The sequence below is a fragment of the Diospyros lotus genome, chromosome 9, assembly GCF_014633365.1.
Source record: "Diospyros lotus cultivar Yz01 chromosome 9, ASM1463336v1, whole genome shotgun sequence".
Lineage (NCBI taxonomy): Eukaryota > Viridiplantae > Streptophyta > Magnoliopsida > Ericales > Ebenaceae > Diospyros > Diospyros lotus.
In genome coordinates, this window is record NC_068346.1 from 26584527 (window position 1) to 26600891 (window position 16365).

At 37.3% G+C, this 16365-nt stretch overlaps 1 protein-coding gene across 3 annotated transcripts in view; it reads left to right on the forward strand.

Annotated features, from left to right (window-relative positions):
* The window catches only part of LOC127809843 (uncharacterized), a 161663-nt gene that overhangs the window by 24411 nt on the left and 120887 nt on the right, over positions 1–16365 (forward strand). For all 3 annotated transcript variants that reach the window (XM_052348977.1, XM_052348978.1, XM_052348979.1), the window contains exon 6: positions 1276–1326. In XM_052348977.1, the coding sequence (XP_052204937.1) occupies positions 1276–1326 (51 nt within the window). The remainder of the gene's footprint in view (positions 1–1275; positions 1327–16365) is intronic.

Below are 16365 nucleotides of genomic sequence, written 5' to 3' on the forward strand. Positions count from 1 at the left end.
CCATTCTGTCTGTTTCTCCCTCATTTCTATCTCTATTTCTCATACTCTTTCAATTATATCTTAGAAGTAAACCTAGTTAGGGCCGCAGGTTGAGCTTGCTCAGTTGCTGAAGTGTCGGGTTTGATGTGCTGTGAAGCAAAGAAAGGAAGGGTTGTGTCTTGTGTTGTGCTCAGGTTTTTCCAATTCTGATTTCACTCCCTCCTTCAATTCTTCAATTCTGATTTCTCCCCTAATTTCAATCACAACCCTAGGTAACCCTAGGAATGTGACAGCCTCAAATATTCTAGCATTAATCTTGCTGCATGCATTTTCTTCAATACGGGACACCAGATTTTATTTTTCTTTCCATCTTTTTCTCCTTTCATGAATTTCTCTCCCTCCCTCATTCTGGGCTCTTTAGTGGCCCAATCTTTGTAGGCTTGAAACCCTAGACTCAAACCCAAATTCTTGTAACCTAACCTTGAAACTTGAATCTGCTACCCCTAATACTGGAAGTCTTATCATACAATCTTGTAATAAATTCTCTTGGTTTTGAATTTTTATTATACTGTCTCATTCCATCACATGACTCCGTTTGGTTTGGAGTTTTTTCTTTTTACTCTCCTAGGACAGTTTCTTCTGCATTTCAAATTATAAAAGCCATGTCATTGTACAGGTTGGCTTTGCCTTCCATATTCCAATCTCTTCAATCATACACTGTTTCCTTGAAATAACTTCTTGTTTGCTTTTTAAATCCCATCATTTGATTCTTGGCCTTCAACTTATCATTGTTGTTTCTCCATTTTTTTTTTTCCCGATATAATAGTCAAGGACAAAGTCTTATGTTGAGTGATTAGGCACTCTCCCAATTATAACGTTACTATCCTTAGAAAACAACTGATCCTTTTGACTCGTGAGAAGAAGTCTATTTGGGTAGTTTAGTGGTTAGTCTCTCTCTCTCTCTCTCTCTCTCTCTACACACACACACACATACACAAGCATGGAGTGCTTTAATTCTGTACTGGTTTTCATTATTCTTAAATGCATTATAATTGTGGCTTTTTTGGTCCAAGTGCTGAATAATCTACAAGTTCAATTATTGTTATAATAATTTAGTTGATTCCAGCTAAGGTACATAATTTAGGTAATTTTTGTCATTTTGATGTTACAAATCTACTGCTATTTGATTTGCTTTTGTGTTACATATAAAAGGTGCTTTGACATGCATGCATATTGCACCTAGTGGAAATTCTTTCTGAAAGTTCAAACTTTCATTTCATATTCTATTGTGTGCAGGAAGCAGAATCAGCAACCCTGGTAGCAATATCAAGATCAAAGTTAGGAAATGTACGGCACTGAACTTTAGTACTTTGTGAAGTGGACAATGCGTTAGTTTGTCATCTCACTTATCACAAAAAGAAATGTCATCCATGTTAATTTTTCTTGTTTTTCAATTAAACTAGCCTTTTTTTTTATGTCAGCATAATTTTTTATTTATATTACAGTGAGCAATTTCCAGGTTAACTTTGGAGCTTTTATCTTCTCTTTTACTGTAATTTTGAGGTGGATCAGTGGCTTGGGTAATTAAATTTGTTATTCCATTGTTATTTACAGTAGATAAATTTACTTTACAACATAAAAGGCAATATAAAAAGAAGTTCGTAAATGAAAACTATTCATAGAAATGAAAGTTAATAGTCCAGTTTAAATTTTTTTGCTTTGACTATGGAAACTCTTACATGTATTAGTGACAAAAAAATTTGTTATGGGATTTTCCCCTATGGAGGTTTATTTGCCTGTTTCTAGTAGAAAGAAAATAAAGTTCATTAAGAAGAGGAAAGGAAAATAATGAAGAAGGGGATAAGTCATCCTATGAAAGGAAAGCAACCCAAAGGAAGGAAAGGGAGATTAATTACAATTGGAGAGCAACCCAATCCCATTTAACATCTGAAAGGGATGACCCTTTAAAGCAACCATAGGCAGTACTCCATAAAGAAGCTAAAAAAAGGCAATCTTATGCCATAGTAAACCAAGGACATCAGCTCATTCCTGCAGATCATGTTGTTTTTCTTATTCCAAATTCACCATATCATTGAAAATAGAGGTTTTTTCCGCAGTATATTGCTTCTGTTCTTAATGCCAAAACAAGAATATTTTTACAACAGGAACTCCTTTGAAGTTAGAAGGGAAAACCCACATCTCCCCCACAATGGAGAACAATTTGTTCCAAATATTCCAAGTTACAGGCCAATTTAGAAGCAAATGACAATTGCTCTCACTATTACTATGATACAAAACAGATGCATTAGGTGAAAGAGCTTTGTAGGGCCTCCTCAAAGTGAACCATTTCTGATGATCTATAAATAAATAAAAGATTTTTAAGGAAGGACTCTCAAAACCCATGTTGTTATTCTATGGTGTTCCTTGAAAGGTTAAATTGAGCTGTGACTGGTCTTATTTTGAATTGAATAATGTGCAAGTTAGTGTAGTGATTTTTTCTTCATGAGACGTTTTGGATGGTTGCCCTACATGAGATTATTTAGAGGTTTTAGATTTGATTGGGTTTAAATTTTTAGTTTGTGGAAAATTACAGATTGATATAAAAGCCTGGTAGTAATTTGACAACTTGCATTTTATTGTCTGTCTTTCTCAACTAAGAGATCCTCAAATATAGGTTTTAAGGTGTGGAATGGGCATTGAACTAAATTCCACATCATAGGTAGTATATTGAGGAAGTTTGTGGTTCAGTTACTAGGCTGTTAGCCTTTATACAACAAGCTTTAATGAATAACTGGAATGGAAACTTTTGCCAGAAAAGTGAAGCATTTGTAGAATAAGTTGTATAGAGAACCTGGATCTACTATAGTGGTTTGTGCCAGATGAGATCCCTGTAGCTAATAGGTGGGAATTTGAAATTATCATGATGGAGTTGATGATACCATAGGGTAGACTATGAGTACAGGCTTCACTTGTGATCCAAGGAAGCATTTGGCAAATTAATCACATTTCTTATGGTAGAAAACTCTTTTCGTATGATTCTGGCAGGAAAAAGTTCTAATTAACGTTGTGTAGGTTGATTTTCTGACTACATGAGTTAATATTGACATGAGCATGTAGGCTTACAATTCAAGCACATGAATATGTAGAAGAACCATTGAGATCAATGTAAATCAACTGATGACCATGTATGTTATGTGGTTTTGTCCTTTGATTTGGACTTGATAACCATTTCATCTATATATTCATTAGTTTTATTTTTTTCCCTGTTGATTTAGAGGCCTATTCAAGCTTTCTATGTAGGTTTTAGTTGTTAGATAATCTGATTTTATGTTCGTTAGGCAATTGTAGTGTCTTTCAAAAGTTTTTTCCTATTAGTATATCAAAAAGAGCTAGTGCGCTCTCTCTCTCTCTCATTCATATAATGGAGCATTATGGATTTGTTTTTGAAGTAAGCAATGATAATTTAACTTTGGTATTAGTCCATGTCTCTTAATTCCCTTCTTATTGGTTTAGCATTCTTTTTATTTAGCCGATGCATGTTATGGAGCATTATTGCCAGTGGTTCAGTACTGGAAGAGACTGAAAATTTGAACTGGTGGCTTTACAATATTAAAATATCAGGTTGAGTGTTCCTTCACCTCGGAGGACTGATGCAAATCACCTTCTTGGCATATCCAAGAACTGTGATATAAGAAGGCATTCTTCTTGGACGAGTAGATTACCTGTTTATTGCTGGTCACGTGATTTTTATGCGAGTTGTGTGTTTTTTGGGTTGATTAGTTACTTTGTTTGCTTCATTGTGCTTTTGTAGAAATAATAGCCATTAGATAGGGTTTAAACAAGGAATTCATCCAATTTTTGTCATTTTGTATTCAGAAGCTTTTAACAATCAGTCTTTTAGTTTTATAGATTGCAATCTTATAAAAGTTTTTGTTTTGTATCTAATTTTTGTTTTTCTGTAACATTACATCATCCAATTTTTGTTGTTCTGTATTCAGAAACTTTTTAACAATCAGTCTTTCAGTTTTATAGATTGCAATCTTATAAAAGTTTTTGTTTTGTATATAATTTATGTTTTTCTGTAATATTTCAACGACAAGCCTTAATCCCTCTAGGTGGGGTCAACTATATAAATTCTAGACCTCCAACCATCTCTATCCATGGCCATGTCTGTTTTTCTATTATGAATTGCAGTTTTATAGTTTACCTTTGATTATCTTATTTTCCTATCTTTTTCTCATTTGATCCAATAACCTTCCCTTAGAGAGCAAGAGATTTGATAAATACTGATAACTCTCGGATAGAGTATTAGAATGAAAAGATCCATTAGATAATGAATTACTGGTTCTAAGCCATCTCTGGTGATTAATCAACATTTCAAAGTGGTTTTCTTGTGTATGATTGATAAACCAGCCTCTATATATAGATGGGACGATCTGTTTGGGAAGTAAGAAGCCCCTTTGACATCTCTTTATCTGCAAATAATTTTCGATCTGAAAACATAGAGACAAGGGCTAATCTTTGAATAAGAAAAAGAGTAGATTTGCAGGGTCCCAAATGAATTGGCTTATTCAAAAAAGGCCTTTTTCTTTGTAAGATCTATCTTTCTCGTATATTCTAGACCTCAAATATGTTGGGCCAACTACATAAACTCTAGAACTCGAACCTTCTCTATCCATGGTTATGTCCTTTATTTTTCTACAATAAATTGCAATTTTATAGTTTACTTTTGATTTTCTTATTTTTCTATCTTTTCTCACCCCACTAGCGTTGTCCTAGGAAACCCGATGTCCTGCCGTCTGTACCCTTTCTTTTCTTGTAAATGTTTCTTGTTTATTCATGATTTAAGAAATGGGCAACTCAAAAACTGTTGTTCGAGTTTTGTTTTTAATTTTGTACGGTTCTAACCTTTATTAGCTTTTTTATTTGTAGATCTTTTTTTCCCTTTTATCGTGCTTCATTTGGAAGTAAATATTCTTCTCCAATTAAAAACTAATAAGTTGCAATGAGTTTTATGCTCTGGTAGTAGTCTAGAGAAATGGTCAGTTGATAGTGTTGGAATCTTGGGTAAAAATAGCAGGCATGGCAGCTGTTACAGTACAGCTATAAGTATATGGTTGTTATGGAAAGGTTGGCCCTAGTGGTGCATGTGAAAGCATGTTGCGTTTGTATCAGCCTTATTTCTGTCTGGCTTATTTTTTTGTTATTCAGTTATGTTGTTTTGTATTAAGTCAGTAGTATGTGTGTTATGTTAGAGGCGGTGTAAGAGGTGCTCGCTGTATATATATACAGCAGTGCACTTTATTGTAATGATCCTTTTTCTTGAGTTTATGAATTACGAAGTTAGTTTAACCTCCAGAATTCTCTCTCTGTCATTTGTGTTTCGCCCTAGGGTTTTCATAACTTCTTTACATGGTATCAGAGCAATAAACGAAAGTCATGGCGTCGAATCCTTCACATCTGATTCTATTCTTCCTCCTCGATCATCCTCCTCGCTTTCTAGTGTCTCGCAATCTGATTTTGGTGCAATTGTGAAGGTGTTGAACTTTGCTCCAATTAAGCTCGATTCAGGAAATTATATTTTCTGGAAAGCTGAAGTGTTAGCTACCATTCGAGCATTCGATTTAGTTCTGCTCCTACAAAAACTGACTCCTCCACCTAAATATGTCGCTGATTCAGAAAGTAGCAATGCTGAGGCTATGAGATTGAATGAGGAATATATGAGTTGGCTAAGGCCATATCAACTTCTTCTTGGCTGGCTATTTTCAACTATTGAACGTGAGGTGCTAGCTCAGGTAATTCAATGCGAACCAGCTGCTGAGGTATGGTCTACACTGGAGAATTTATATTCTAGACAAACAATTGCAAAGTCATTTCAGTTAAAACAGCAATTGCGCTCCATCAAGAAGTCTGATCTTTCTATTAATGACTATATATTGAAGATCAAGACAATCGGTCATTCTTTAGCAGCTATAGGTGAACCTTTGCAAGACAAAGAATTGTTGTTAGCGATCTTAAATGGCTTAGGTCATGACTATGAAACAGTTGTTGGCCTTATAACCTACTAGATGGACGAAATAGATTTACAGAAGGTTCAATATCTTCTTCTAATGCATGAGCAGGGATTAGCCTCACAAAATTTGCCACAGTCATTAGCTGGTTTTGATTCATCTGTGTCTTCCATGTCGATAAATGTGGCTTCATATTCTTCTCAGACTGGGAGTGGATCTGTTAATAATACTAGAGGAGGTTACAATGCTAGAGGAGGAAACTATGGTAATAGAGGATGTCGAGGTAGAGGTAGATTTGGTGGAAAGCGTATCTACTGTCAACTTTGTGGAAAACCAGGGCATGTTGTTGATAAATGTTATCACAGATTTGAAAAATTTTTCAGAGGAATTATGGTCAGTCTTTTGAACGTGGTGGTTTCACTGGTCCTCATGATTACTTAGCCTCTCATCGTGACTCTAACGAAGCCTACATGACTGAAATAGGCTCTAATAATGGCTTTTCTTATGGACTTAATCCTCAGCCATCAGAAACTTATTAGTCTTCTCATTTACATTCACTTGTTCCTTCTGATTCTTCCTGGTTTGTGGATTCAGGTGCCACTAATCACATTACTTCCAATTTAAACAATTAGTCTCTTCATTCTCCTTATTATGGTGTTGACAAAGTGACTATTGGTAACGGCAAGTCTTTACCCATCACCAGTGTTGGTACTACTCAATTTTCTTCACATGTTTCATTACCTAATGTTCTTCATGTTCCTCAAATAAAGAAGAACTTGATTAGTGTATCTCAATTAACTCATGATAACAATGTTATAACTGAGTTTGACTCAAATTTGTGTGTGGTTAAGGACAAGGACTCCGGACTGGTGCTACTTCACGGTCACCTTAAGGATGGACTATACCAGCTGGATTCCTCAATTGTTCCTATGGCAACCAGCAATTCTATCCGTCCTATTGCATCTACTGATTCTGTTCAATCTATTACTTTGAATTCTTGTAATGAATAGTTGAGATACAATTGTAATAAATGACACTCATTTTGTCATGAGTTGTCTAATTCCTCTGTCAATGTAGTTCTTACAGATTCTTCAATTTGTAAACAATGGCATGCACGTTTGGGACATCCATCCTCTCGAGTGTTGCGACATGTTATGAATAAACTTCAAGTTCCTTGTTCATCTTCTATTCTATTTTGCGACTCTTGTAAAATTGGAAAATCACATCAACTTCCATTTAATGATTGTGATATTACAGCTACAAAACCATTGGAGCTTGTTTATTCTGACTTATGGGGACCTTCTCCGAGTTTGTCTACAGAAGGTTATAAATATTATATCATTTTTGTGGATGCTTATACTCGATATACTTGGTTTTATCCCTTGAAACTTAAATCTGATGCTCTATCTACTTTTATTACTTTCCACAAGTTTGCTGAACTTCAATACCATTCAAAACTAATAGCTTTACAAACTGATAATGGGGGGGAGTTCAAAGGCTTTTTGCCATATCTTAGAAGCCATGGAATTTGACCACGGTTTTCTTGTCCATATACCCACCAACAAAATGGAGTGGTCGAAAGAAAGCATCGACATATTGCTGAAATGGGTTTGACTCTTTTAGCACACTCTCAAATGCCTCTTAAATTTTGGGTAGATGCCTTTCAAACTGCAGTTCATACCATTAACTTGCTACCATCTTCTTTTATTCGATTGTGTACTCCATTTGAACTATTGTATGGCAAAGCACCAAACTATTTCCTGCTGCAACCTTTTAGTTGTGCTTGCTTTCCCTTCCTAAGACCGTATCACAAGCATAAATTCGATTTCCACTCCACTAAGTGTGTGTTTCTTGGGTATAGTCATACTCAAGCCGGATATAAGTGTCTACATCCTTCTGGAAAAATTTATGTTTCTAGGCATGTTTAGTTTAATCCAAATGACTTTCCTTTTCCATCTTTGTTTAATCTTCCTCGTTCTTCTTCTTCTTCTTCCTAAATGGAGTTGGATATTCTACTTCTTATTTTCAATCTCTTCCTTCACGTGTTCCTTCTCCGAGAGTAGCACCGTCCTTACATCCTTCCTTATCACCTGTTCTTTCAAGTTCTAATGTTCCTCATGTTTCTGATATTGAATCTGGTCTACATATCAGGGAACCACAACCTGTTTCTTCTTCTCCTTCACCCAATCCTAATCCCATTTTTGTTTCTAAGTCTAAACTTGGTTTTGCTCCCTCTGTCCATCCCATGGTAACAAGATCTAAAGCTCAAAATCTGGTCACCACCTCTCCTCATGCATTAATTAGTAGCCTAGAGCCTTGTTTAGTTCGTGAGGCTTTGGTAGATTCCCGATGGTTGCAGGCTATGCAGGAGGAATTCTCAGCTTTGCAGCGTAATAATACATGGGACCTTGTTCCATTTTCTAGTGAGATGAATCTTATTGGGAGTAAGTGGGTTTTCCGAGTGAAATACAAATCAGATGGTTCAGTCCTTAAATATAAAGCTCACTTGGTGGCTAAAGGATTCTTACAAACACCTGGAATTGATTATGGTGACACCTTTAGCCCTGTGGTGAAGGCTCCAATAATCAGGGTCTTATTTTCTCTAGCGGTTACTTTTGGTTGTGACATCCAACAAGTGGATATCAATGACGCTTTTCTGAATGGTGACTTAGATGAGGCTGTGTACATGACTCAACTAGAAGGATTTGTGAATTCTACATATCCTACTCATGTGTGTAGGCTGCGAAAATCATTGTATGGTTTAAAGCAAGCACCTCGTGCTTGGTTTGTGGAGTTAAAGTCTACTCTTCTTCAGTGGGGTTTTGCCAAGGCAACATTTGATGCATCTCTTTTTGTTAAACGAACTGCTGATTGTGTTATCTTTCTTTTAGTCTATGTTGATGATATTCTCATAACTGGATCCAATCCTTCAGCTGTTCAGCAGTGTATTAAAGATTTCGAGAGTGCTTTTGCTTTGAAAACTCTAGGATCAGTCAATTATTTCCTAGGGTTTGAAGCTTTTAGAGATTCCAGTGGGATTTATTTGACTCAATCTAAATATACTCTTGATTTGCTAAAGAAAGCGGATATGACTGATTGTAAACCTTGTGCAACCCCTACCTCATCTAATTTCTGTCTCACTGATGATGGTGATGTTTTTCCTAATCCCTCGTTGTATCGAACTCTCATAGGGTCTCTACAATACCTAACCTACACATGTCTGGATATAGCTTTTTTGGTAAATTGCTTAAGTCAGTTTTTAACTGCTCCTAAGCTGCAATATTGGACTGCTTGTAAAAGATTACTCAGATACTTCAAAGGGACAGTAGGTTATGGTTTGTTCTTTTCTCCATCTCCAGGAGATTTAACACTTTCAATTTATGTAGATGTTGATCATGCTGGTTGCAAGATCACAAGACGATCAACTAGTGGGCTATTGTATGGAGCTTCAGAAAACAATCTGTTGTAGCAAGATCGGTTGTTGAGGCTGAATATAGGGCTATTGTTCAAGGTGTTATTGAACTTCTTTGGTTGAAATCTCTGTTTACCGAGTTGGGGTATTTTTGTAGTATTTCTCCAAAGCCTATTGTATGGGGTGATAATTTGGCTTCTAAGAGTATGGCTAAAAATCCTGTATTTCATGGCCGGACCAAGCACATTGAGCTTGATGTTCATTTCATTCGAGAAAAGGTTAAAAGAGGAGAAATTGAAATCAGATATGTGCCCATAGAATATCAGGTTGCTGACATTTTTACAAAAGGATTGCCAAAAAGTCGGTTACAGCTTTTGTGTACCAAGCTTGGTCTACGGTTTTCTCCAGCTCATAGGGTTTCTTATGCTTCTATAAATGGTCAGAAGTCAGAAGAGCAAGATAGTTCTAATTTAGGGGGACTGTGAAAGCATGTTGCGTTTGTATTAAGTCAGTAGGGTTTTCATAACTTTTTTACAGTGCAAGGTTGTAAATGGGTGATTCTATGGTAGTAATCAAGGAAGACAAATGGAGTCCGCGTGTAGTGTCAAGTGAGTTAGGGCCGCTGCATCCGCACTCGAATGTAGTGATAAATGAGCAAGGGTTCTCGCATTTGCTTGGACGGATGTGGGTAAAGAAGCTAGTCCAAAATCAAAACCAAAATAAAAAATACAATCAAAATAAAAAACAAAATCAAATTCAGAGTCAAGGCCAAAATCAAAATCATAGATTAAGGATTGGGTCATGGAACATAGGAACATTAACAGGCAAAGCTATGGAAGTGGTAGATGTGATGATTAGGAGAAAGATTAATCAGTGTTCTAAAAATCGGGCTAGGCGCCTGCTGGCCGCCCCGAAATTGCCCTAGTCGGGCCTCCTAGGCGCCGGCCCAAGTAAACGTCCGGCTTGGGCGCCCAGGCAGCGCCTAGTCGGCCAGCGCGCCTAGGGCTTTTTTTGCTAAATCATAAATCGAACCTGTTAGCGTCTCCCCCTCTTCACTCTCTTCTCACCTCAATGCTGCTGCCTCAACGTCGCCAAACTTCATCGGCCCGCCAGTAGCTCATCGTCGTTGCTGCGTCCAGCTCCATCCTCGCCGCCAAGCTTCATCGTCACCGCCTCTTTATCTGTCGCGTCCTCCTCGTCCTCGTTGCCTCAGCGTCGTCGCCCCCGCCCCCGTCCTCGCCGTCGAGCTCCATCTCCGCCGCGGCAAGCTCCATCTCCGTCGACTCGTAACCTCTCTCTCTCCCTCTCTCTCTCTCTCTCTCTCTCTCTCTCTGTGGGTTGTGCGTTTTTGCTGCGTTTCTGGTTTGTTTTTTATTTTTTATTTTATTTCATTTTCTTTTCTATTTATATATAATTATTAGATTTATATTTAATTTTTATTATTAATTATATATATTCTATAATATTTGCAAAAAATCTGCTACTTGCTTATAGTATATTGATGTTTTTATTATTGGTTTATGTTGCATTATTAATGCTTTTCAACTTTGATTTAATTAAAAATAACATCAAATTACATTACAAAATTTAAAAAATAAAAAAAAATAACAGTTTTCTAGGCTCCGCCTAGGCCCCTTAGGCACTAGGCCCCAGCTTGGCGCCCGACTAGCGCCTAGCGCTTTTTAGAACACTGAGTTTAATATTATGTGCCTTCAAGAGACAAGTTGGGTGGGGAAAAAAACAAAAATTCTATCAGAAACTGGATATAAAATATGGTACATAGGAAATGATCGAGCGAAAAATGGAGTGGGGATTATTATGGATAAAAGCTTAGTAGATGAGGAAGTAGATGTAAAGAGAGTAGGGGATAGGATTATTATGGTGAAGGTTAGTCTAGGAAGAATGACTATGAATATCTTTAGTATATATGCACCACAAGCGGGATTAGGTGAGGAGATAAAAGCAAAATTTTGGGAGGATCTAGAGGACTCAAACAAATGATACAAACAGGAGAGAGAGTGATTATAGGAGGTGACTTAAATGGTTACGTGGGTAGAGATGGAAACGGCTTTAGAGAGGTACATAGAGGGTATGGATTCGGGAAAATTAACAATGAGGGTAAGTCTATTATAGATTTTGCAATGGCATATGGGCTCATCATAACCAATACTAGGTTCAAAAAATGGGATGAACACTTAATCACATATAAAAATGCCATATCAAGCACCCAAATAGATTACTTTCTCATGAGACAAGAGGATCGGTTATGTTGTAGGGATTGTAAGGTGATACCGGGATAGTGTTTTACTACTCAACATAGACTTTTGGTACTTGACATCTATGTAAGAAATTAGAAGAGAAAAAATCACATAAAACAAAATCTAAGAATTAGGTGGTGGGATTTAAAAGGGGAGAAACAACTAATCTTCAAAGAAAAATTAAGAGGTAGAAGGGAATGGAATGGAGAAGGACAAGCAAACCAAATGTGGAGGGAAATGACTAATGCCCTGAGAAGCACGACAAAGGAAGTTTTTGGAGAGACAAATGGTAGAGCCCCAAACCTTAAGGAGTTGTGGTGGTGGAATGAAGAGATACAATTGAAAATTAAAGATAAGAAACTTGTTATAAGGCTGTATATCAGTGCAACAATGAAGAAAATATAAAAAATTATAAAAAAGCAAAAAAGGCAGCAAAGAGAGCTGTTAGTGAAGCAAGGTCAAAAGCATATGAGAATCTATATAAACGACTTGATACAAAAGATGGAGAAAATGATGTATATAAATTAGTTAAAGCAAGAGAAAGAAAAACAAGGGATCTAAACCAAGTGAAATGTATAAAAGATGAAAACCAAAATGTATTAGTGAATGAAGGAGCGATTAAGGAGAGATGGAAGGAGTATTTCACAAAATTATTCAATGACGGTGGGGACATAAGAGTTGTTGGGACATCTTAGTAATTTCGAAGGGAATGTGAGCTATACATTTTATCGACGCATAAGTTCAAATGAAATAAGGTAAGCATTAAAAAAGATGAAAAATCATAAGGCGGTGGGATCGGATAATATATCAATAGAAGCATGGAAATGCATGGGAGAAGAGAGCATCTCCTGGCTAACAAAATTATTTAACACGATCCTTAAATCAAAAAAGATGCCAGATGGAGTGGAGGAAGAGTACTTTGGTTCCTATATACAAGAACAAAGAAGATGTTCAAAAATTGTGAAAATTATAGAGGAATTAAGTTAATGAGCCATACCATGAAACTTTGGGAGAGAGTAATAGAGCAGAGGCTTAGAAAAGAAACAGAGGTCTCGGAGAATCAGTTTGGTTTTATACCTGGTAGGTCAACAATGGAAGCTATATACCTACTGAGGCGATTAATGGAAAGATACCGAGATCATCAGAAGTACCTGCATATGGTGTTTATAGATCTAGAAAAGGCCTATGATAAGGTCCCTAGAGAAGTATTATGGAGGGTTTTAGAGAAGAAAGGAGTCTAAATAGCCTATATACAAGCCCTTAAGGACATGTATCATGGTGCAGAGACAAGGGTCAGAACATGCGGAGGGGATACTGAACCGTTTAAAATAACAATGGGACTGCATCAAGGTTCTGCACTAAGTCTGTTGATTTTAAGACTGCCACACACACAACCAACTATCCCTCCAAGACTCACTGATTATACCGCAAATAACAGACACACAACACTATATAAAACACTAGAATAGGAATAGAAAACAGCAATAAAAGACAACAATAGACACAAGATTTTATCCTGGTTCAGTCTCATAAATGAGACTTACATCCAGACTGCCTTAGGCCCATGAAAACTCCACTATCTTAAAACCCTTACAGCAATTACATGCACTAGGAAAACCTCTCTTTCCTTCAGTCTAAAACCCTAGACTAAACAGAGAAGAAAACCCCAAGAGAAATACAAAATTAACCCTTCTCTCGGCCTAGCACATTCGCTCAACTCTCTCAAGATAACCCAATGTTTTCATACCAATTTCCGAGCCCTCCCGACCCCTAGATCATAGAGGCGGGCAGAGCAGTTACAACCAACTGCCCTATCTGACCGAAAAATAACCAACTTCCGGTCAGCTTTAAACAACTAAGCAACACTCATTACATCAAGTAAAATATGCTAATAGATTTATACAAGAAAAAACTAAGTACAAAAACTAATCTAAGACAAATGTCTTCACAATTCTTCACCCATTTGAAGTAGATTATCTGCACTTCAGCTTCTTGCACCCCTACTCCACCTTCAACTCTGATCTGGAACAATGTTTAGCACCTTTATATGTTGTTGAAGTCTAGAAACTGGAACAGCCTTAGTAAACATATCTGCAGCATTATTTTCACCTGTAACTTTGATTAAATCAACAAGTTTATTTTCAATGATATCCCTAATAAAATGATACCGAATGTCTATGTGTTTTGTCTTTTCATGGTGAGCCTAATTCTTTGATAGATGTATAGCACTTTGACTATCACACATCAAAGTGACTTTAACCTCTAAACCTAAGAGCTCTCCCACTAGCCCTCTAAGCCACATAGTCTCTTTAATTGCATCAACAACAGCTATATATTCAGCCTCGGTAGTGGATAAAGCTACCACATGTTGGAGGCTAGACTTCCAACTAATAGAGGAATTCCACAATTTAAACACATAACCAGTTGTGGACCTACGCTTATCAAGATCAGCAGCATAATCTGCATCTGAGAAGCCTAGAATGCTAGGTTTTTCTCCTATCTTAGCTCCACAATAGGACAATACATTCTTGCTAGTGCCCCTTAGGTATCTTAGCATCCACTTTACAGCCATCCAATGGGGTCTACCTGGGTTTGCCATGAATCGGCTAATTACGCTCATTGCATGAGCTAGATCAGGGCGGGCACACACCATTCCATACATCAGGCTGCCAACAGCACTTGAGTATGGAGTTCTCTCCATTTCCTTTCTCTCCACCTCATCTTTAGGGGACTGCTTTGAAGATAGCTTAAAATGAGGTGCAAATGGCACACTCACTGGTTTTGAAACAGCCATACCAAACCTAGATAGCAGCTTTTTTATATAGGATTTTTGAGATAAGAATATTTTCCTATGCTGTCTATCCCTAGAGATTTCCATCCCTAGAATCTTTCTAGCCTTACTTAGCTCCTTCATTTCAAATTCAGCTTTTAATTTCTGCTTAAGTTGTTGAATTTCTCTAAGGGATTGACTTGCACTAAGCATGTCATCCACATATAGTAGTAAATATATTGAAATGCTCGGGGATATGTGTTTAAGATACACACAATAGTCATAAGAGCATCTTGAATATCCTTGGCCTATCATAACAGTATCAAATCGACGATACCATTGCCTAGGAGATTGTTTGAGCCCATAAAGAGACTTTTTGAGTAAACAAACTTTCTCCACCTTATCCTTAACTTCAAAACCTCTAGGTTGGTTCATATATATCTTCTCCTCCAACTCTCCATGAAGGAAAGCTGTAGTAACATCCATCTGTTCTAATTTCAAGTCTAATTGGGCAGTGATGGCCAGCAAAACCCTTATTGATGTATGCCTTACAACTGGGGAGAAAACTTCATTTTAATCAACCCCTTGGACTTGAGTAAACCCTCTAGCAACTAGCCTAGCTTTGAATCTAGGCTTAGAATTTTCATCAGCCCCTTCTTTTATTTTGTAGAGCCATTTGCAGCTTACAATTCTTTTCCCTTTAGGTTTCTCTACCAGTTCCCACGTTTGGTTTTTCTTAAGGGAAGATATTTCTGATTTCATGGCTTCTATCCATTTTTGGGAATCCTTGGATGCTATAGCTTGGTCATAGGATTGAGGCTCTTCTTCAGAAATTTTAGAGGCACTATATAGAGCATAGGCTACTAAATCTGAGTAGCCAAACCTGAGTGGAGGCCTACGGACTCTAGGCTACTTATCCCGAGCCACACTATACCTATCAGGGTTGGGAAGATCTCCAATGCTGGAATCAGCATCACTGTCAGCCTCTTCTTCCTCATATTGAGAGGTTTCAGCATTCTACTCTTCATCTTGAAGCTTATCATTTTGGTCCAAAACTGATCCAGGTTCTATTTCATTTATTTCAGACTCTATTCCATGAATGTCTACCTTCATTGAGTCCCTCTTTTCACCTAGATCCTTCTGGGTTTCATTTGTGCTTAGACTCATCGTAGTTGACTCATCAAATGTTACATCCCTTGTGATTATGGTCCTAGGTCCTTCTGATTCAAGGTTCCATAGTTTATATCCCTTTACACCGGTTGGGTAACTTATAAAGAGACATTTCTTAGCCCTAGGTTCAAGCTTGCCTTGCTTCACATGAGCATAGGCTAAGCACCCAAATACCCTAAGGTGGGCAAGACTAGGCTTGTGGCCTGTCCATTTCTCATAAGGGGTTTGCAAATCTATAGCTTTAGATGGGGTTCGGTTGAGAATATGGGCTGCAGTGGACACTGCTTTCCCCTAGAAATTTTTTGGCAAATGTGCATGAAATAACATGCATCTTACCCTTTCTAAAATGGTCCGATTCATCCTCTCAGCCACCCCGTTTTGTTGGGGATTTCCAAGCGCTGTTAAGTTCCTAATTATGCCATTTTCATTGCAAATTTCACTGAATTCCTTATTGCAGAATTCCAGTCCATTATCTGTCCTAATGGCTTTAATTTTCTTGCCCATTTGAGCCTCTACCATTGTCTTCCAATTTCTAAAGGTCCCATAAGTTTGATCTTTAATTTTTAGCACATAAACCCACAACATTCTAGAATAGTCATCTATGATCGAAAGGAAATATCTAAAACCTCCATGGGTTGGGGTTTGGGCTGGTCCCCACAAATCAGAATGAATGTAATCTAAGATAGACTTAGATGAGTGAATGGCAGTTTTATTAAACCTAAGTTTTGCTGCCTTTCCATAAATGCAAGACTCACATTTGGACAA